The 23,579-nt window shown below is 50.5% G+C and overlaps 1 protein-coding gene across 2 annotated transcripts in view; it reads right to left on the reverse strand.

The window, feature by feature from the left end:
• LOC140398364 (serine/threonine-protein kinase PAK 4-like) overlaps positions 1–23,579 on the reverse strand; it is a 127,018-nt gene that overhangs the window by 14,452 nt on the left and 88,987 nt on the right. For both annotated transcript variants that reach the window (XM_072486986.1, XM_072486978.1), the window contains 4 exons: positions 21,848–21,981; positions 17,846–17,972; positions 8,557–8,682; positions 7,421–7,555 (listed from right to left, as the gene is read on the reverse strand). In XM_072486986.1, the coding sequence (XP_072343087.1) occupies positions 7,421–7,555; positions 8,557–8,682; positions 17,846–17,972; positions 21,848–21,981 (522 nt within the window). The remainder of the gene's footprint in view (positions 1–7,420; positions 7,556–8,556; positions 8,683–17,845; positions 17,973–21,847; positions 21,982–23,579) is intronic.

Raw genomic sequence — 23,579 nt, forward strand, 5'->3', positions numbered from 1 at the left:
GCCAGCTGGCGGGGCAACAAACGCCATTACCGCCAGCTGGCGGGGCGGAAATCCCTCCGGCGTCGGCCTAGCCCCTCAATGTTGGGGCTAGGCCGCCAAAGATGCGGAGCATTCCGCACCTTTGGGCCGGCGCGATGCCCGTCTGATTGGCGCCGTCTTTGGCGCCAGGCGGCGGACATCGCGCCGTTGGGGGAGAATTTCGCCCCATATCTCCAAGTGCAATCAACTTGGCTAAGTTAAAACTCAAAAGTTTGGGGGCAGCACGGTGGCGCAGTGGGTTAGCCCTGATGCTTCACGGCACCGAAGTCCCAGGTTCGATCCCGGCTCTGGTCACTGTCCGTGTGGAGTTTGCACATTCTCCCTGTGTCTGCGTGGGTTTCGCCCCCACAACCCAAAGATGTGCAGGCTAGGTGGATTGGCCACACTAAATTGCCCCTTAATTGGATAAAGAAAATGAATTGGGTACTCTAAATTTATTTTTTTTTAACTCAAAAATTTCTCTACCTTACAAGGCCCCAGTTGCTAAGCAACCCCTATATTTGTATGCCTTTTATTTATTCTTCACATCGTAGTCCTCTCTAAGCACAATAGAACGCAGTTGGAACTTAACCAGCACACTGACAGTCGGGGACTTCTACGTAGGGCACAGACTGGCAACACTGGACAAGCTGACGAGTAAGTGGAAACTAGCAAGAGGACAGGAATAAATAAAACACTTTGTCCGCAAAGAGACAGTGGGGTACCCCGGGGCCCCAGAAAGCACACCACTAGAGGATCTGATAGGCACAAGCAGCAAGAAGTGGGGGCCATGTGGGAAAATATATGGACAGCTCCTGGATAGAGCCCGAACACCACTGAATGGGACCAGACAAAAATGGGAGGACGAACTGGGGACAGAGGTAGGATGGGGACTCTTGTTCGAAGCACTGAGCAGGGCTAACTCCACCTCCTCCTGCACAAGGCTAAGCCTAATGCAGCTCAAAGTGGTGCACAGAGCCCACCTGACCAGAACCCGAATGAGCAGGTTCTTCCCGGAGGTGGAGGACAAATGTGAGCGGTGCCAGAGGGGCCCGGCCAACCACAGCCACATGTTTTGGGCTTGTCCCAAACTTGCTGGGTTCTGGACAGCCTTCTCCGAGGCAATGTCCAAGGTTGTGGGGGTGAGGGTGAAGCCATGCCCAATAGTGGCAATCTTTGGGGTATCGGAGCAGCCAGAGCTACACATGGGGAAGGGGCCGACGCCCTTGCTTTCGCTTCCCTAATCGCACGCCGGAGAATCCTGCTCGGCTGACGATCGGCAGCACCATCCACAGCTGCAGACTGGCTCGCTGACCTCTCGGAATTTCTCAGATTAAATACGCCATCCGAGGGTCAGAGGAAGGCTTCCTGGATACTTGGGGGCAGTTTGTCGGCCTGTTCCAAAACCTGTTCGAGGCCAGCAGCGAAGTGTAAGCCAGGGACAAAAAAAAAAGATGAAGAACCAAAGTGGGGGTGCGTCAGCACTGTCTGGAACTGTGACTGCGTCAGCACTGTCTGGTACTGTGACTGGGTCAGCACTGTCTGGTACTGTGACTGGGTCAGCACTGTCTGGTACGGTGACTGGGTCAGCACTGTCTGGTACTGTGACTGCGTCAGCACTGTCTGGTACGGTGACTGGGTCAGCACTGTCTGGTACTGTGACTGCGTCAGCACTGTCTGGTACGGTGACTGCGTCAGCACTGTCTGGTACGGTGACTGCGTCAGCACTGTCTGGTACTGTGACTGGGTCAGCACTGTCTGGTACGGTGACTGGGTCAGCACTGTCTGGTCCTGTGACTGCGTCAGCACTGTCTGGTACTGTGACTGGGTCAGCACTGTCTGGTCCTGTGACTGGGTCAGCACTGTCTGGTCCTGTGACTGGGTCAGCACTGTGTGGTCCTGTGACTGGGTCAGCACTGTCTGGTCCTGTGACTGGGTCAGCACTGTCTGGTACTGTGACTGGGTCAGCACTGTCTGGTACTGTGACTGGGTCAGCACTGTCTGGTACTGTGACTGCGTCAGCACTGTCTGGTACTGTGACTGGGTCAGCACTGTCTGGTACGGTGACTGGGTCAGCACTGTCTGGTACGGTGACTGGGTCAGCATTGTCTGGTACGGTGACTGGGTCAGCACTGTCTGGTCCTGTGACTGGGTCAGCACTGTCTGGTACTGTGACTGGGTCAGCACTGTCTGGTACTGTGACTGGGTCAGCACTGTCTGGTACTGTGACTGGGTCAGCACTGTCTGGTACGGTGACTGGGTCAGCACTGTCTGGTACTGTGACTGCGTCAGCACTGTCTGGTACGGTGACTGGGTCAGCACTGTCTGGTACTGTGACTGCGTCAGCACTGTCTGGTACGGTGACTGCGTCAGCACTGTCTGGTACGGTGACTGCGTCAGCACTGTCTGGTACTGTGACTGGGTCAGCACTGTCTGGTACGGTGACTGGGTCAGCACTGTCTGGTCCTGTGACTGCGTCAGCACTGTCTGGTACTGTGACTGGGTCAGCACTGTCTGGTCCTGTGACTGGGTCAGCACTGTCTGGTCCTGTGACTGGGTCAGCACTGTGTGGTCCTGTGACTGGGTCAGCACTGTCTGGTCCTGTGACTGGGTCAGCACTGTCTGGTACTGTGACTGGGTCAGCACTGTCTGGTACTGTGACTGGGTCAGCACTGTCTGGTACTGTGACTGCGTCAGCACTGTCTGGTACTGTGACTGGGTCAGCACTGTCTGGTACGGTGACTGGGTCAGCACTGTCTGGTACGGTGACTGGGTCAGCACTGTCTGGTACGGTGACTGGGTCAGCACTGTCTGGTCCTGTGACTGCGTCAGCACTGTCTGGTACTGTGACTGGGTCAGCACTGTCTGGTCCTGTGACTGGGTCAGCACTGTCTGGTCCTGTGACTGGGTCAGCACTGTGTGGTCCTGTGACTGGGTCAGCACTGTCTGGTCCTGTGACTGGGTCAGCACTGTCTGGTACTGTGACTGCGTCAGCACTGTCTGGTACTGTGACTGGGTCAGCACTGTCTGGTACGGTGACTGGGTCAGCACTGTCTGGTACTGTGACTGGGTCAGCACTGTCTGGTACGGTGACTGGGTCAGCACTGTCTGGTACTGTGACTGGGTCAGCACTGTCTGGTACGGTGACTGGGTCAGCACTGTCTGGTCCTGTGACTGCGTCAGCACTGTCTGGTACTGTGACTGGGTCAGCACTGTCTGGTACGGTGACTGCGTCAGCACTGTCTGGTACTGTGACTGGGTCAGCACTGTCTGGTACTGTGACTGGGTCAGCACTGTCTGGTACTGTGACTGGGTCAGCACTGTCTGGTACGGTGACTGGGTCAGCACTGTCTGGTACTGTGACTGGGTCAGCACTGTGTGGTCCTGTGACTGGCTCAGCACTGTCTGGTACGGTGACTGGGTCTGCACTGTCTGGTCCTGTGACTGGGTCAGCACTGTGTGGTCCTGTGACTGGCTCAGCACTGTCTGGTACGGTGACTGCGTCAGCACTGTCTGGTCCTGTGACTGGGTCAGCACTGTCTGGTACTGTGACTGCGTCAGCACTGTCTGGTACTGTGACTGGGTCAGCACTGTCTGGTACTGTGACTGGGTCAGCACTGTCTGGTACGGTGACTGGGTCAACACTGTCTGGTACTGTGACTGGGTCAGCACTGTCTGGTACGGTGACTGGCTCAGCACTGTCTGGTACTGTGACTGGGTCAGCACTGTCTGGTACTGTGACTGGGTCAGCACTGTCTGGTACTGTGACTGGGTCAGCACTGTCTGGTACGGTGACTGGGTCAGCACTGTCTGGTACTGTGACTGGGTCAGCACTGTCTGGTACGGTGACTGGGTCAGCACTGTCTGGTACGGTGACTGGGTCAGCACTGTCTGGTACTGTGACTGGGTCAACACTGTCTGGTACTGTGACTGGGTCAGCACTGTCTGGTACTGTGACTGGGTCAGCACTGTCTGGTACTGTGACTGGGTCAGCACTGTCTGGTACTGTGACTGGGTCAGCACTGTCTGGTACTGTGACTGGGTCAGCACTGTGTGGTCCTGTGACTGGGTCAGCACTGTGTGGTCCTGGGACTGGCTCTGCACTGTCTGGTCCTGTGACTGGCTCAGCACTGTCTGGTACTGTGACTGGGTCAGCACTGTCTGGTACTGTGACTGGGTCAGCACTGTCTGGTACTGTGACTGGGTCAGCACTGTCTGGTACTGTGACCGGGTCAACACTGTCTGGTACTGTGACTGGGTCAGCACTGTCTGGTACTGTGACTGGGTCAGCACTGTCTGGTCCTGTGACTGGGTCAGCACTGTGTGGTCCTGTGACTGGGTCAGCACTGTCTGGTCCTGTGACTGGGTCAGCACTGTCTGGTCCTGTGACTGGGTCAGCACTGTCTGGTACTGTGACTGCGTCAGCACTGTCTGGTACTGTGACTGGGTCAGCACTGTCTGGTACGGTGACTGGGTCAGCACTGTCTGGTACGGTGACTGGGTCAGCACTGTCTGGTACTGTGACTGCGTCAGCACTGTCTGGTACTGTGACTGGGTCAGCACTGTCTGGCACGGTGACTGGGTCAGCACTGTCTGGTCCTGTGACTGCGTCAGCACTGTCTGGTACTGTGACTGGGTCAGCACTGTCTGGTCCTGTGACTGGGTCAGCACTGTGTGGTCCTGTGACTGGGTCAGCACTGTGTGGTCCTGTGACTGGGTCAGCACTGTCTGGTACTGTGACTGGGTCAGCACTGTACTTTTGCTTCACTTCCTAATGCTCACAGTTTCTGACTGAATTTTAGTTCTTTCTGTGCCCAATATGACTCTGTAAACACCTTGGGACATCATTCTATGTTAATAGCAAGGATATAAAGTTCCTGTTGTTGTCATTTTGTTTGCAAATGAGTCTGGGTGGGACATTAATCTCTGAACTTTAATAATGTTTCCGCTTTTAAGTCATTGTATTCCACTGAGCTGACCTTTTCCCATACACCAGCCACAAGCCACAAAATCAGCACATCTTTACCCTTTGTGTATTCCCCAGTCACAAACCATGCTGCATCTCAGTGCAACTCTTTCTTGGTAGAAGGATCGTCAGGTTTTCTTCCTCTCAAACATAAACCGATATGGACTGACAGTTTGTTGATAAACCTCATTCCTGGTTTATTTAATCTCTAGCAGCTCAGAGTTCTTAACAATAACTATATAACCGCATCTGAAAATGATTTCCGAAAAACATTGGGCGAAATTCTCCCCCAACGGCGGGATGCCCGCCGACTGGCGCCAAAGCTGGCGCAAATCAGACGGGCATCGCGCCGGCAAAAAGGTGCGGAAGTCTCCGCATCTTTGGCGGCCTAGCCCCAACATTGAGGGGCTAGGCCGACGCCGGAGGGATTTCCGCCCCGCCAGCTGGCGGAAATGGCGTTTGTTGCCCCGCCAGCTGGCGCGGAAATGCGGCGCATGCGCGGGAGCGTCAGCGGCCGCTGTCAGTTTCCCCGCGCATGCGCGGGAGCGTCAGCGGCCGCTGAAAGTTTCCCGCGCATGCGCAGTGGGGAGAGTCTCTTCCGCCTCCGCCATGGTGGAGGCCGTAGCGGAGGCGGAAGGGAAAGAGTGCCCCCACGGCACAGGCCCGCCCGCGGATCGGTGGGCCCCGATCGCGGGCCAGGCCACCGTGGGGGCACCCCCCGGGGTCAGATCGCCCCGCGCCCCCCCCCAGGACCCCGGAGCCCGCCCACGCTGCCTGGTCCCGCCGGTAAATACCAGCTTTGATTTACGTCGGCGGGACAGGCAATTCCTGGGCGGGACTTCGGCCCATCCGGGCCGGAGAATCCAGCGGGGGGTCCCGCCAACCGGCGCGGCTGGATTCCCGCCCCCGCCCAATCTCCGGGAGCGGAGACTTCGGCGGGGGCGGGGGCGGGATTCACGGCGGCCAACGGCCATTCTCCGACCCGGCGGGGGGTCGGAGAATGACGCCCATTATGTGCGGTATCTCCGTTCCCGCTGCAGCGAGTGGGCGAGTTGGCTGAGGGCCAAATTCTCCGCCTTCCCTAACAGCAGGGAGGACTCGCAATGGAGAATCCCATCCTCTGGGCAGGCAGGAGGGTCACATTTACCAAGCTAGTATAGTCAGCTTGATTTCTGGTGAATATTTGAGTTATTCTGTATTCTGATACTCTGTAGCTGAAAGCTCCCTATAATGGGTATGACTAAATACCACTCTATAACGTGGGCATCCTCTCTTTCAATTTCTTCTCTTTTCCTGTAAATTTCTCCTGCTTGTTCAGATCTAGCTTGCAAACGACTGCTTCCCAGACTTCTTCTGTTGAAGAACTCTCCTTTTAGATAAATTAGTAATCTCTGCTCCCGACCCCCAGCCATCTAAATTATAATACTAATTAGAAGGTTAAATCTACTAATAGAGGATTTGAAACCGCACACTTGGCAGGTGTTTCCAGAGGGTGGTATCGATCCTTGGACTCTAGGTCGCTGGTATTCCTCTCTCAGCCTCCTCTTGTCATCGGGTGTCCTCAAAAAATTGTGCCCCTTCAATCAGGAGGTTCCCCCAAGTAGGCCTCTTCTGAGCAAGGGTCTCCCAGGCATTGACGTCGATGTAACATTACACTTACCCTCTTGCTGACCTCGCTGGAGAGTCTACCCAATTAATGGAGGACAGAAGTGGTTCTACCCATTCTCTCCCTCCCTAAGTGTGTGGGTCTCTCCTGTGATGATTTATGACCCAGATGCTGTAGTTAGAAAAATTTAGAGTTTCTTTAAAAGGTTTGTGAAATGTTTAACTGACTTTAAGATGTTATAAAGGCCTTTTAAGAGTTTGCTTCAATTATAAAGAGTGCAATTGCCATTTTCTTGGATTAGAAGGCAGACTGGTCCATGTGAGTCTTGCCTCGGAAGCAGTACCAACAGGAAGAAAGTTAAGGCTAGAAGGTATGTGGTTGGCAGACACAAAAGAGAGCTACAAACACTAAAGAGATCTACAAGTAAAGGAGCTGGAGGGTGATGGCACAGATGCAGACACAGAGAAAGCAAACAGAGACAGAAAGACCGATAGAGAATTCTTGTGAGGAGAAGAAGCATATCCGTCTCAAAAACAGGGCAGCTTTTCTCTTTGGGGGATTTATACAAAAATTGGACAGGAGCTCTAGGGGGCACTGTGCAAGCTGGCTAAAAATGTCTAAAACCTGGAAATTTGTGTGAATAGCTCAGAGGATATGTTCCAGGATTTTCCAGGGCAAGGTCCAGCCAGTGAGTTGGACATGGACCTGGAGTACACCCGGGCCATGCCATGAGGCCTGGAAGAGTAGGAATGTAGGCAAATTTCTCATCAGGTCCTATCCTCACTGAGCGAATCCTGGAACCCAGGTGTTGAGGTATTTGAATCTCTCACCTTGTGTTCCAGCTTCAGTCTGGGAGGAGAGTTGTCCCGGATCATCTTCATGGCTTGCACAGGGGAATCACTGAAGTAAGGGGGCTCTCCATCAATCATTTCCATCACCATAATGCCCAGTGACCAAATATCCACCTGCAACATGAAGGAGCAATTTTACTGTCTGTTCCCATCTTAGACCAACAACTGTTACTGCACCCATTCTGTGGGACACTTCTCCACAACATACCAGCACCAACACCCCAAGCAGTGTTTCAGCCCTCCACTCCCGCTCCGCAACTGTACACTAGTTTGTGGACACTCCATGCTGGCCCTACCCCCCATCTAAAGGTCAACTTCATCTCGTCACAAGATCTCAGATTTTAACTTTGGACCATCTCATTCAACCCAGCTCTCTGCTTAAGACCAGAACAGGACTCTCCTAATGTCTGTCCAGCCTATGTAACCTGCGATCCCTCTGTACCCTGTTGAGTTCGCCCCCATGGTCCGGAGCCTATTATTTCTATCACTTGGGCCTTTCTCTGCCTTCCCCTCCCCATCTGTCACCCACTCATGCCACTTTCCAATTCTTGCCTCTCAGGTCCTATGCCCCATCCTTTATCTCACCCCATCACTGTCCATTTTTATTCTAACTCTTCTTTCCATATTTCAGGCTTGAGTTCACCTTAGTTAAGCCACAACTACGCTTTGAACCTCTTTCGCTACTCCCGCCATTCTAAGATGTGCTCATTGACGTTTCTGCCTGTCCCTTCTACATGATTCCCATTAAGTGTGCCTGCTGGAGTCTAACCCCTCTAAACCACCTTCCTATCCCATCCACCCCCCCCACTCGCCACTATCCCGAATGGATCAGCCATCATCGCTCCTCTCTGTATCATCCTTCAGAATGTCCTTTGCTCCTGAACAAGGCCGATGGTAACCATAACCACACTGGGGACAACGGCATCGACATTCTGGCTTTGACTGAGACTTGACTTGAGGCTGGAGAAACTTTTCCTTTGATTATGCCCGTCCCCAGCGATACTTTCCATCATTTTCCCTACCGCCTGTTCATCCATCAGGATCCCCTACCCGCTGGCTACAGGAGCCGATCTCACATATCCTCACTGACATTGGTTGCCTGTGGCAGAATTTACCTCTGGTCCATATGGTAATCGGGAAATCACCTCTGGAGCCATCCAATATGGTGTGCCAACCAAAGATCTTCGCCTTGGAATCTCTTCACTCACTTGGGCACAAAATCCAAAGTCTGAGAGCTTAACCTGAGAGAGAGAATGAGAAAGGGAATGAGAGTAGAAGTAAAAGGAGGCTGGATTATATACTGGATTATATGGTGGGTTTGAAGGCATGGGGCACATAGAATCCACTGGGTACCCACCCACCACAGTCCCCATGGCAATAAACCGGGGGGGAGGGGGGGGCAGCACGGTGGCGCAGTGGGTTAGCACTGCTGCCTCACGGCGTTGAGTTCCGAGGTTCGATCCCGGCTCTGGGTCACTGTCCGTGTGGAGTTTGCACACTCTCCCCGTGTTTGCGTGGGTTTCACCCCCACAGCCCAAAGATGTGCAGGTTAGGTGGATTGGCCATGCTAAATTGCCCCTTAATTGGAAAAAATTAATTGGGTACCCTAAATTCTTTTTTAAAAAACAGGGAATGAGGGAGCGATCAAGTGTTTTTTCTGCCCTTACCCCTAAGAGGCCTTTACAAGCCCTATTAATGACTACTTAAGGATCCATGTTATTTGGGAAGCCCGCAGCTTTAGCTGGGGAGCAGTCCCCTTTGTGAGCCTCCAGGTCCATTGGAGGCAGCCCAAGGTAATGCCCCCTTTAACACGCCTCTCTAGCTTCTCGAACTTAGCATTCCACCCTCCTCCCCTGCCAGGACCTGCCAACCTAGTGCCAGCAAAACTCCAAACATACCTGGGATGTTTAGCATGGTGGGACTGCCTGTAGTCCCAGCAGTGGCCACCGCTCCTGATGGCACTGCTTCAGATGACCGGCAGCTTTCTAAGATGAGACTCCCTCCCAAGACAGGCAATGTCCTCTCCAACCACTTAATACTGCTCTTACTAATTAATGATGTTGCGATGTAAATCTCGGCCATTGTGGGCCGAATCACTTTTTGGCACGTCCCAATCTCTCGCTACAATGTGGAGTTCCGACAAACGGAGCTATGTGTGGCCTCGGCCGCGCGTACCTATTCAGGTCGCTTATACAACGCAAATTACATTGAATAGCCATGTTTTTCTCAGCACCACGAGGGCCGGGAAACATGCGATTAAACGTGCTCGCTTGGGGACTTTGTTCCCTTATGGGAGAATTGCGCCCAGAGGGTGAGAGATTGAGAGGCACGGTGACAGAGACAGACGGAAATTGAGAAAAATGCTGTGCTAAGAGAAACAAAGGGACAGAAGCAGAGAGAGAGACAGAAGGGCAGATTGAGAGATATACCCAGAGAAATACAGGCACAAAGAGAAAGAAAGGAGAGAGTGAGGCAGAGTAAGAGAGTATGAGATAGAGTGGCCTGAATTCACTCCAGAGTCAGGAGTGCAGAGTTGGATCATTTCCAGGATCCACAAACCTGACCCAGAAGTTGGAGTATTTATTCCGGTGTAGCGGGGTTCTCTGGGGGGCAGGTCAGCTGACCACGGAATGAGTACAGAGGCTGCTGGGTGCAGGGGCTGGTTGAGCAAAAGGCTGCCTCACTGCACTGATACTTTGCCAAAGATTGTTTTCAAATTAAAACAGTCCTCCAGCCCTCACCCCACACACCTCCTCACCCACCCCACATACTCACCATGCCACATCCATGCAATGTCATATGCCTACTCTCATGGACTCTCATACCCTCCATGTCAATCTGTGCCCTACTACCCAACTCCATAATCCTCATACCCTCCATGCTAACCTTCCATGTACCTCCCTGTTTAAAAAAGGAGGTAGGCAGAAAGTGGGTAATTATAGGCCAGTGAGTTTAACTTCGGTAGCAGGGAAGATGCTGGAATCTATCATCAAGGAAGAAATAGCGAGGCATCTGGATGGAAATTGTCCCATTGGGCAGACGCAGCATGGGTTCATAAAGGGCAGGTCGTGCCTAGCTAATTTAGTGGAATTTTTTGAGGACATTAACAGTGCGGTAGATAACGGGGAGCCAATGGATGTGGTATATCTGGATTTCCAGAAAGCCTTTGACAAGGTGCCACACAAAAGGTTGTTGCATAAGATAAAGATGCATGGCATTAAGGGGAAAGTAGTAGCATGGATAGAGGATTGGTTAATTAATAGAAAGCAAAGAGTGGGGATTAATGGGTGTTTCTCTGGTTGGCAATCAGTAGCTAGTGGTGTTCCTCAGGGTTCAGTGTTGGGCCCACAACTGTTCACAATTTACATAGATGATTTGGAGTTGGGGACCAAGGGCAATGTGTCCAAGTTTGCAGACGACACTAAGATAAGTGGTAAAGCAAAAAGTGCAGAGGATACTGGAAGTCTGCAGAGGGATTTGGTTAGGCTAAGTGAATGGGCTAGGGTCTGGCAGATGGAATACAATGTTGACAAATGTGAGGTTATCCATTTTGGTAGGAATAACAGCAAAAGGGATTATTATTTAAATTATAAAATATTAAAACATGCTGCTGTGCAGAGAGACCTGGGTGTGCTAGTGCATGAGTCGCAAAAAGTTGGTTTACAGGTGCAACAGGTGATTAAGAAGGCAAATGGAATTTTGTCCTTCATTGCTAGAGGGATGGAGCTTAAGACTAGGGAGGTTCTGCTGCAATTGTATAGGGTGTTAGTGAGGCGACACCTGGTGTATTGTGTTCAGTTTTGGTCTCCTTACTTGAGAAAGGACGTACTGGCACTGGAGGGTGTGCAGAGGAGATTCACTAGGTTAATCCCAGAGTTGAAGGGGTTGGATTACGAGGAGAGGTTGAGTAGACTGGGACTGTACTCATTGGAATTTAGAAGGATGAGGGGGGATCTTATAGAAACATATAAGATTATGAAGGGAACAGATAGGATAGATGCGGGCAGGTTGTTTCCACTGGCGGGTGAAAGCAGAACTAGGGGGCATAGCCTCAAAATAAGGGGAAGTAGATTTAGGACTGAGTTTAGGAGGAACTTCTTCACCCAAAGGCTTGTGAATCTATGGAATTCCTTGCCCAGTGAAGCAGTAGAGGCTCCTTCAATAAATGTTTTTAAGATAAAGGTAGATCGTTTTTTGAAGAATAAAGGGATTAAGGGTTATGGTGTTCAGGCCGGAAAGAGAGCTGAGTCCACAAAAGATCAGCCATGATCTCATTGAATGGTGGAGCAGGCTCGAGGGGCCAGATGGCCTACTCCTGCTCCTAGTTCTTATGTTCTTATGTTCCCATTGCCATTTATAATTCCATGCCAATTTAGCCAACCCATGCCATCACCCACCAACCTTTACCCTTACACCTATCATGCCAAATCACCCAGTATCCACCATGGGCAGACTTCAAGAGCCATGCTGAGATTAATTAAAGCAACATTCTAAATGTCTATTTCAGACTTCATTTAAAAAAAATTAACTTTAACATTTCACTATATATTCCTTCAACTATGTAATCTCTTATAATAACAATATTTCTTACAAATGCTTATTCTCTTATAAAAACAAGCATTGGAGTTCATAGTCCCACTTCAAAGAGTCTATAATCCATTGGAGCTATCAATCAAACTGTGAAATGGAAGGCAACCCATTGTCACAATGAAAGGTTGTGAAATCAGTCATGCAGCTCAAATCCAGTAATGAATACCCTAAGGCTTATGTCAACAGTGTCATATAGCAAACAATTATTTTTGTTGTAGCACTCAAAATCTTTGGAAAAACTGTGTGAAGGGCAAGAGTTGAAAATGCCTTGACAGCTTGACAGTCGCTTTTGACGGCTCCTCTTGACAGTTCCATTGAGTTTATGCATTTCTTTACGCACATTCATGTCCAGTTTTAACAATCCTAAAAGGTGTCCTGGCCATATCCAAAGGTGTAACCTACCTCTCCAAAAGGGGCCTCATTTCTCCATAAAGTTTAGAACTGCTTCTACCCAGATCCTTGAAGGCCACTCTGCCAGCATTGGAAGAAGTCATCATGATACTAGCTAGCCAGTATCCGCAAAGCAGATTCAAACATGGACCCAGAAGGACCCCACACTGACAAAATTGCACCACATGATCATTAGTGGTGGAATCCGAGGACACCCCACGGATGACATGAAGCCCTTCTTCACTCAACAACAAGAGCAGAGTGCAGAAGGTGGCATCATCCTGTGGGGAACCTGAGTAGTTGCCCCCATTCAGGTCGGCGCCCAATCCTGACGGCATTACACAATGGACATTCCATGATGGAAATAGTCGCAATGAGCTATATCTGGTGGCCTGGGCTCGATGCAGACATCGATAATCTGATGAAGCAGTGCTCCTTTGTGCTAGGAGGACCAGAAACTCCCACCTTTGGCCTCTTTGCACCCATGGGAATGGCCAGGAAGGCCATTGGTACTGGTGCACGTGGACTTCGCTGGTCAGTTCTTGGGATTGATGTTCCTTATTATGGTTGACGCCCACTCAAAATGGTTAGAAGTACATTGTATGTCCCCACAACTTCTCATGCAACGCCAGCAAAGTTTATGTACCCACGGCATACCAGAGATCCTCGTATCTATTAATGGTACCCCCTTTACCAGTGGAGAATTTCAGGCATTCATGAAGTCGAACAGCATTAAACACATCCCAATGGTGCCATAACATGCATCATTGAATGGCATGGCCAAACAGGCAGTTCAAACATTAAAAAACAAATGAAGAAACAGCTTGCGGGTTCCTTGGATATGAAATTGGCCCGGCACCTCTTTGATTATCGAGCCACACTGCACATGACAACAGAAGTCGCACCGGCGAAATTGTTAATGGGACGGCGACTACACCAGAAGATCCGAAAGGACCTTCAGAACAGGAGATGCTGTCTGTGTGCGGAATTTTGGAAATAACTTCCAATGCATCCCAGGAGTCATGCTGGAATAGACTGATCCAGTTTCTTACAAAGTCAAGTTCCAAGGGAACTCCATGAAAAAACACCAGGATCACCTGAGAAGCAGGGAACCCACTCCAGTGGAAACAATTTCAATAGATATGACGCCCTTGACTCCTGCTGCAACTACCCTGGCAAGGGGACTCAGGCTATGGGGGACCCAAGAATCGTTCGGAGGTCAGCACCGAAGACGAGCCTCCGTCTGTTACTCTTCAGCGCTCGACAAGGAAGTGACGATCCCCAGTCCGCTTCAGGCCCCACGATCCAGTTCCGTCTGCCGCTGACTCGAGGCCTTGTGTCAAGCGATGAAAGAGGCCTCGTCGCCACGGGAGTGAGCAGGATAATTCAGACTTGAGGGGAGAAGCGATAACACTCCCGAGGGCAACGGGGGATCGCAGAATGATCTCTCCGTGCACTTCATAGAATATGTGTTCCCGTTGTGAGCAGGCGGTGGCCCGCCAGCTTGGGTTCATTAGCGGGACCTTTAAATGTGGCTCCCAGACCCGGACCAGCAGTTCCTGATAGTCCTGGGTTGAAGTGTTTGTTTTGTTTGCCGTGGTAGTGGCTTTATTTTCAGTTTAAAATAAACCAGTTTGACCTTTCATGCCACGCCTCCTTGAGCTATTACAGGAACCCTGGCTCAAAAGGCCGTAACATTTACATTTTGTAAGAAAACATGAATGAACCGAATCACAGGACTGCCAATTAGCTTTTAGCAACAGAAAAAAAACATTTGTTAAATGTGTAAATTTTGACTATAATACAATACTCCTTCACTCCCACTTATCTTTACAAATGTACACAGATTTTAAGGATAACACTGGTTACTAAACATACCTTAGGGTATAATGATCTCAGTAAACACGTTTTGGGTAGCATGGTAGCACAGTGGTTAGCAAAATTGCTTCACAGCTCCAGGGTCCCAGGATTGATTCCCGGCTTGGGTCTGCACATTCTCCCCCATGCACGTGTGTGCGTGGGTTTCCTCCGGGTGCTCCGGTTTCCTCCCACAGTCCAAAGATGTGCAGGTTAGGTGGATTGGTCATGCTAAATTGCCCTTAGTGTCCAAAATTGCCCTTAGCGTTGGGTGGGGTTACTGGGTTATGGGGATAGGGTGGAGGTGTGGGCTTGGGTAGGGTGTTCTTTCCAAGAGCCAGTGCAGAGTCGATGGGCCGAAAGGCCTCCTTTTGCACTGTAAATTTTATTAATCTATGAATCTATGAAACACATATTCTCTGTAACCCAATAGACTAATTGTAGTCAGACAACACCTCACTCTGAAACCCAGAGTTTTTAGGTGGTGGGGATGGCTCACCCAATTAGACTCCTGTGTGGATTTTTGCCTCAAACCCCCCCCAAATCATAGTCACATGAGTGTTTCCAAATTTCTCTCTCAAAAGTCATGTTTTAGAATCTTCTTACAAACAATGCTTTCCATCAGCTGTTTTCAGCAAGGATCCATCTCTAGGATTTCCAACACTCCTTTCAGTATTCCTTTGTCTTCAATTAGCGTGTGCATTGAAGCTTCCACACACAATCTCTCAAGTACTCAGTCCACAATCGAATATTAGTTCCCCAAAGACTGGAATAAGGACACCAATGCATGAGCCAACTTCATCAGGTCTGCACTTTTCAGTTCTGACTTTAACTTCAATGAACACCCAGTTCCTCCTTGTTCCTTTGACTTCAAACTTACCGGAACTTTTTTTTTCATTCCTGGTTTCTAGAACTAACTGTCCTTTAGTTTCTGGGACTTGCACACTTGCATTCTTTCCCATTACTCCATTGTTCTCTTTCTGCTTTGCACAGTGCTGTTCTCTCTAGCTGCTAAGCTCCTTCTGCCTGGAATTCTTTGAAGAGGTAACCAGTACAGTTGACAAGGGGGAACCAGTCGATGTGGTATATTTGGACTTTCAGAAAGCATTTGACAAAATCCCACATAAGAGATTATTGTGCAAAATTAAAGCACATGGGATTGGGGGAAATGTATTGAGGTGGATAGAAAACTATTTGGCAGAGAGGAAACAAAGAGTAGGAATTAATGGGTCCTTTTCAAATTGGCAGGCAGTAACTAGTGGGGTGCCACAGGGATCGGTGCTGGGACCCCAGCTATTCACAATACATATTAATGATTTGGATGAGGGAACAATATGTAACATCTCAAAGTTTGCAGGTGATACCAAGTTAGGTGGGAGGGTGAATTGTGACGAGGATGCAGGGATCCTACAGCAAGATCTGGGCAGGTTGGGCGAGTGGGCAAATCAATGACAGGTGCAGTATAATTTGGATAAGTGTGAGGTTATTCACTTTGGAAGCAAAAACAAGAAGGCAGATTACTACCTGAATGGTTGTAAATTGGAAGATGGGAGTGTGCAGCGGGACCTGGGTGTCCTTGTGCACCAGTCGCTGAAGGTATGTATGCAGGTGCAGCAGGCGGTAAAGAAGGCTAATGGTATGTTGGCCTTCATTGCGTGAGGTTTCGAGTATAGAAGCAGGGATGTGTTGCTGCAATTGTACAGTGCCTTGGTGAGGCTACACTTAGGAGCGTTGTGTGCAGTTTTGGTCTCCTTCTCTGAGGAAGGATGTTCTTGCTCTCGAGGGAGTGCAGCGAAGGTTTACCAGACTGATTCCAGGGATGCAGGCCTGTCATATAATGAGAGATTGACGGGGTTGGGATTGTTCTTGCTGGAGTTCAGAAGAATGAGGGGGGATCTCATAGAGACTATAAAATTCGAACAGGACTAGACAGGGTAGATGCAGGGAAGATGTTACCAATGATGGGTGTGTCCAGAACCAGGGGTCACAGGCTGAGGATTCAGGATATACCATTTCGGACAGAGATAAGGAGACAGTTCTTCACACAAAGAGTGGTGAGCCTGTGGAATTCATTACCACAGGAAGTAGTTGATGCGAAAACTTTAAATATATTCAAGAGGCGGCTGGATATAGCACTTGGGGAGAATGGGATCAAAGGCTATGGGGAGAAAGCAGGATTAGGCTATTGAGTTGGTTGATCAGTCATGATCGTGATGAATGGCGGAGCAGGCTCGAAGAGCCAAAAGGTCTCTGCCTGCTCCTATCTTCTATGTGTCTATGCCTGGTTTCAGTTAAACTAAAAACAACAGGGGCGGGATTCTTCCATAATCGGCGGGGTGGGCAACTCCGGTGGGATGGAGTGGCGTGAACCACTCCGGCGTCGGGCCGCCACAAAGGTGCGGAATCATCCGCGCCCTCAGGGGCTAGGCCCGCCCCGGAGTGGTTTGCGCCCCACCGGCCGGCGGGATAGGGGCTTGGCGCCACGCCAACCGGCGCTGAAGGGCCTCCGCCGGCCGGTGTGAGTTGGCGCATGCGCGGGAGCGCCAGTTTGTGCTGGTGTCATCCCCGCGCATGCACAGAGAGCTTCGTTTCCGCACCGGGAATGGCGGACCGGTACAGCCTCCGGTGCGGAAGGATAGAGTGCCCCCATGGCACAGGCCCGCCCGCGGATTGGTGGGCCCCGATCGCGGGCCAGGCCACCATGGGGGCACCTCCCAGGGCCAGATTCCCCCCGCGCCCCCCCAAGAACCCCGGAAGCCGCCCGCGCCGCCAGGTCCCGCCGGTAAGGGACCTACTGCAATTTACGCCTGCGGACTGGCAAAAGATGGGCGGGACTTCGGCCCATCGCGGGCCGGAGAATTTGGGCAGCCCCGGCGCTGGACCCCGCCATTCTCCGAGACGGGCGGCGCGTCTCACGTCGGGCCGATTTTTTGGGGCCCGGAGAATTAGGAGGACAGCGGGGGCGGGATTCATGCTGACTCCCGGCGATTCTCCGACCCGGCGTGGGGTCGGAGAATCCCGCCCCAGGTGTTTTCTGAAAAGTGCCCCCTGGTTGCTAAGCAACAGGTCATTATTTTCCCAAGCTATTTCACACTCTTTCTCTGCACAATAGAGACACATTTTAAAATGAAACCAAAGCCCCATACACGCAAACACCTTTTTCTAACTTGAATCTAATTAAAGTTTTACCCTTTCTTACACAGAAACACTAAACTAAACTCACTTAAATCTATCATCCAACAACACAAACATAGATCACTTAAAACTAACTCTGTTCCCTGAGACACGGACTTGGCTTGTGTTTCCAACTCAATCACTAAGTCAGAGGTTACCAGCGGGGTTCACTGGACAGAGAGCAATGTTTGCCCGCCTTAGCCCAAAGACAAGCAGTGTAAATCAGCACGCCTACAATCATCATTCCTCCATCTGATGAGACCAGAACAGGCCAGAGAAGGTGTTCTTCCACTTTCCTGCCCTGTATGCCCTCAGTGCCACACTGGGTGACAAATCCTATGACCACTTCAATTTTGAGGCAAATTATTTCAATTGTAACCAGTTTTCTCTTACCCGTCCATCGAGTGTGAGCAGAATGGAGTCACTCTTGATGTCTCTGTGGATCACGCCATGGGAGTGGAGATAAGTCAAAGCCTTCAATATTGACAGGCAAACAGTAGCAATCTGATCCTCATCCATCCTGTGCGAACAATTGATGAAAGATAATTAGTGAACACAATCTGTCAGACCTAGATTGCACAAAAGGAGGCCATTCGGGCTATTGTGTGCATGTCGGCAACAAAGACTGCACTCATCCCATTTTCCCGTTTGGCCCATAGTCCTGGAGGTTACAGCAGCACAAGTGAACATCTAAATACTTTTTTTTAAGTACATTTAGCGTGCCCAATTATTTTTTTTCCAATTAAGGGGCAATTTAGCGTGACCAATCCACCTAACCAGCACATCTTTGGGTTGTGGGGGTGAAACCCATGTAGACACGGGGAGAATGTGCAAACTCCACACAGACAGTGACCCAGGGCCGGGATTCGAACTCAGGTCCTCAGCACAGTACCATGTGCTAACCATTGTGCCATATGCCGCCCTACATCTAAATACTTCTTAAATTTTATGATAGTTTCTGACTCAATCACCCTTTCAGGCAGTGAGTTCCAGATTCCCACCATCCTTTGAATGTAAAATGTCTCCTCAACTCCCCTCTTCGCCTTCTACCTCTCACCTTAAATCTATGCCCCTGTTTATTGATCCCGCGACAGATGGAAAAAGTGCCTCCTATTCACCCTATCTATGCTCCTCATAATCTGATACACCTCTATCAGGACCCCTCTCAACCTTCGCTGCACCAAAGAAAACACCCCAAATTTTTCCAATCTTTTCTCATAGTTCAGAACCTCAAGCCCAGGCAGCATCCTGGTGAATCTCCTCTGCACCCTCTCCAGTGCAGTCACATCCTTCCTATAATGTGGTGGCCAGAACTGCACACTACTCCAGTTGTGGCCTAACCAATGTTTGATACACTTCCAGCATAACCTCTGTGCTCTTGTATTCTATACCTTAGCTAACAAAGAGAAGTATCCCATATGCCTTCTGAACCACCTTCAGAGATCTGTGAATATGCACTCTAAGGCCCCTCTGACCGTCAGTACTTTCGATCTCCTACCATTCACAGTGTAATCCTTTGCCTTGTTAGCCCTCCAGCACATGTATCTGCACATAAAGGGTGCAATCTAGTGGAAAGGTTTCTAAGTGCCATTTCAGACGGATTTGGCTGGGGGTTTCTCCCCATCTCCAGGCTAGCCACGTTTAGAATTTTTTCCATCACTGGGGAGCTGAACCCAAAGATTGGGCCACCATTTTGAAAGGGTGCCCCGATCTCTAAGTGAGCTTTAGGGTACCCCACATCCCCCACTCACGGGCGATGTCACCCCCCACACACACATGGGCATTACCCCGTCCCCCCAAGTGAGGACACCCCACTATGGGGTCACTGAGGGCCCCCCTTTTCAGGTCTTCCCATGCCCCTTTTTGCCCCTCCCCTTCCAGGACCCCCACCCTCCAAACCCCAACCTACTGGACGCTCCATCATACCCGCACTTCACCCCCACCTTCATACACCCCTCATCCCTCCTTTCATGGGCACAGTCCCCCTCAAGACCTGACCCTTGACAATGCCACCCTGGCACTCGGACACCCTGGCACTGCATCCTGGCACCTGGGTAGTGAAAGGGTGGCAGTGCCAAGCTGCCCAGGTGCCAGGGGGAAAGCTAGGGGGCCACCTGCCCTGTCCCTGACCACCCAAGGGCCTCCAATGGCCTGGAAGACCCCCCCCACAGATGTCAGGAGCCAGTTAGATCTGGCATCGGCACACTTAAGTGGGCGTGTGAGACTGGGGGGAACCATGATTGTGACGCCTCGCGAGATCTAGGTTAGATCTTGTGAGGCGCAACAGCCATCGGAAAGCCCACGGGAGGCCTCTCCTGGCATCTACCGATCGCATTGTGCCCCCATTCAGACGCAATGCCAGTAGATCGCGCCCTATTTGTCTGGCTCTTAACACTCTGAAGTGGCCTAGCAAGCCATTTATCATTCATAGGAGAAGGCTCACCACTTTCTGAAAGCAACAATGGATGGGCAATAAACAAGCCCTCGCCAGTCTCACCTACACCCTCATAACTAAAATCACAAAATGGCTACAGGACTGAAGCAGGCCATTTGGTCCATCGACTCCAGGCCACTTAGTCATGAGAAATAATCTTGTTCCACTCAGTCAGTCTCATTCCTTCATAATTTTAAATATCTTGATCAAATCAGCCCGTAATCTCCTTTGGGCGAACAAACACTCCCATTTGATGAGGTTGTTCTTTGTACTTGTATTGCTTCACACCAGGCTGGAAGCTTATATTAGGAACAGTAAATGAGCTAGGTAATGAACAGGTTGACTTTGAGTACTAGAAATAAACTGCTGACAGAGAGAGGTAAGTGCCAGAATGTCTGCACAGGTGGAGTAAATTCAGAAACAGGTTATGATTGTGTGTGAGAAATGTCTGGGCGAGTAAGTAAGTGCTGACAGCATGACCAGCCTGAGTGCTGAAGCATGTGAAATGTCTACAGCGCCGTAAACAGCTCAAGCTTTAGTGCGCACATTCAAGAAGGGAATTCTCTCGTTGCTCACCTTTCATTAACCTACCATATGAAGATGGCGGATACCAGCAAACTGGAAAGACACTAAATAGTCTTGAAGAGATCACTCAAAATGGCCAGGAGATATAGCGCACAAATATCATTTTATAAATATCAAGACTTCTATCTCATAAATCCAACTTATGCTCAGTCAATTAATAAATAAATATTAATGATCAGTCAACTCTTCATCTCGCGTTCACAAACCTATATTGAAATGACAGAATAAGGACCGTCCTAACATGAGGGAACCTGCGCTGCATCCTCCCTAGTACCTCAATGACAGTCTTACACTGCGGTGATCACAATTCCACCTATAGTCACATCATAAAGGTTTCACCATTACATTTTGACAATCTGATTCAGATATTGGGGGCAGCATGGTAGCACAGTGGTTAGCACAGTTGTTTCACAGCTCCAGGGTCCCAGGTTCGATTCCCCCTTGGGTCACTCTCTGTGCAGAGTCTGCACATTCTCCCTGTGTCTGCGTGGGTTTCCTCCCACAGTCCAAAGATGTGCAGGTTAGGTGGATTGGCTGTGATAAATTGCCCTTAGTGTCCAAAAAGGTTAAGTGGGGTTACTGGGATAGGGTGGAGGTGTGGGCTTGGGTAGGGTGTTCTTTCCAAGGGCCGGTGCAGACTCAATGGGCCAAATTGCCTCATTCTGCACTGTAAATTCTATGAAATACACAGGGCGCGATCTGCCTAAATGGGGACAGAGTCTCATAGTGCACACGTTTAGCGCTCCGAGAAACACCCCGTTGTTTAATGCCCATACGGGTAGATCGGGGGCCTCATCAGGAACATGCGGTCGAGGTCGCACTTGGCCCTGTTCCCACACTCACTGGAACTCCTCAGTTCAGCCCACGGCGCGTCCCCAAACCCACCCCCCCCAAGCCCCTACCCACTGTAAAAGGGTCCTCGCCCCCCCCCCCCCCTACACCACACAAAAAAATGCCAAGCTGGCACCTTGGCAGTGCCAGACTGACACCCAGAGGATATGTCCCTGGAGGCCTCCGATCCTCTGGGAGACCTCCCACGAGTGCGGTCCCATCTTGCTCCCGTTTGTGGTGGAGACCAGCATGAACGGTACTCGTCCAAGGTCTCCAAGGCAAAGGGGTTAGATCCCACATCTTGGTTAGATTTGGGGAACACGTATTGGAGGGAGACTAGCTGTCTCATTCTAATACGCAGATTTTCCAGAAAGTTTCACATCGCAACGTTTTGCGAAATTTAGATCTCATGAGGCGTGGCAAGCCGGGTAGATCCCGGAAATGAGACATCCCAGCATCTACCAGCCATGCTGTTTTTCAGTCTCAATGTGGCTGGTAGATCCCACACACAGTCTAACTCAGTGGAGTGGATGCTACGACAGTACCTGGTAAAGGAGATGATATCGGTGAGTGCCCCACCCTGGAGGAGCTCCATCACAACCCACAGTTCATCCCCAACCAGATGGCTGCTGTACATCTCCACCACATTGTCATGATGATAATCTCTCATTATTACAACCTGAAGAACAAAACAAAGAGGTCACTCAGTGGATCTGCTTCTGTGGAGGAATCGCTATAACACCAAAGTACTGGTCGCACCTGGCTCTCCCCCACCACCATCCAGTCACTTGAGCTTCGAACAACCACAACAAGCGGTCAGTCTATCTCAAACCTACCAATCGCCACTATCTATATCTCTAACTTGCCAATCCCCACTCTCTGTATCTCTACCCTGCCAATCCCCACTCTCTGTATCTCTAACCCCCCAATCCCCACTCTCTGTATCTCTAACCTGCCAATCCCCACTCTCTGTATCTCTAACCCCCCAATCCCCACTCTCTGTATCTCTACCCTGCCAATCCCCACTCTCTGTATCTCTGACCTGCCAATCCCCACTCTCTGTATCTCTAACCTGCCAATCCCCACTCTCTGTATCTCTAACCCCCCAATCCCCACTCTCTGTATCTCTAACCTGCCAATCCCCACTCTCTGTATCTCTAACCTGCCAATCCCTACTCTCTGTATCTTTAACCTGCCAATCCCCACTCTCTGTATCTCTAACCTGCCAATCCCCACTCTCTGTATCTCTAACCCCCCAATCCCCACTCTCTGTATCTCTGACCTGCCAATCCCCACTCTCTGTATCTCATACCTGCCAATCCCCACTCTCTGTATCTCTAACCTGCCAATCCCCACTCTCTGTATCTCTAACCTGCCAATCCCCACTCTCTGTATCTCTAACCTGCCAATCCCCACTCTCTGTATCTCTAACGCCCCAATCCCCACTCTCTGTATCTCTAACCTGCGAATCCCCACTCTCTGTATCTCTAACGCCCCAATCCCCACTCTCTGTATCTCTAACCCCCCAATCCCCACTCTCTGTATCTCTAATCCCCCAATCCCCACTCTCTGTATCTCTAACCTGCCAATCCCCACTCTCTGTATCTCTAACGCCCCAATCCCCACTCTCTGTATCTCTAACCTGCCAATCCCCACTCTCTGTATCTCTAACGCCCCAATCCCCACTCTCTGTATCTTTAACCCCCCAATCCCCACTCTCTGTATCTCTAACCCCCCAATCGCCACTCTCTGTATCTCTAACCTGCAAATCCCCGCTCTCTGTATCTCTAACCCCCCAATCCCCACTCTCTGTATCTCTAACCTGCCAATCCCCGCTCTCTGTATCTCTAACCCCCCAATCCCCGCTCTCTGTATCTCTAACCTGCCAATCCCCACTCTCTGTATATCTATCCCACCAATCCCCACTCTCTGTATCTCTACCCTGCCAATCCCCGCTCTCTGTATCTCTACCCTGCCAATCCCCACTCTCTGTATCTCTAACCCACCAATCCCCACTCTCTGTATCTCTAACCTGCCAATCCCCACTCTCTGTATCTCTAACCCCCCAATCCCCACTCTCTGTATCTCTACCCTGCCAATCCCCGCTCTCTGTATCTCTAAACCCCCAATCCCCACTCTCTGTATCTCTAACCCCCAATCCCCACACTCTGTATCTCTAACCCCCCAATCCCCACTCTCTGTATCTCTAACCCCCCAATCCCCACTCTCTGTATCTCTAACCCCCCAAACCCCACTCTCTGTATCTCTAACCCCCCC

The sequence above is a fragment of the Scyliorhinus torazame genome, chromosome 2 (genome assembly GCF_047496885.1).
Source record: "Scyliorhinus torazame isolate Kashiwa2021f chromosome 2, sScyTor2.1, whole genome shotgun sequence".
Lineage (NCBI taxonomy): Eukaryota > Metazoa > Chordata > Chondrichthyes > Carcharhiniformes > Scyliorhinidae > Scyliorhinus > Scyliorhinus torazame.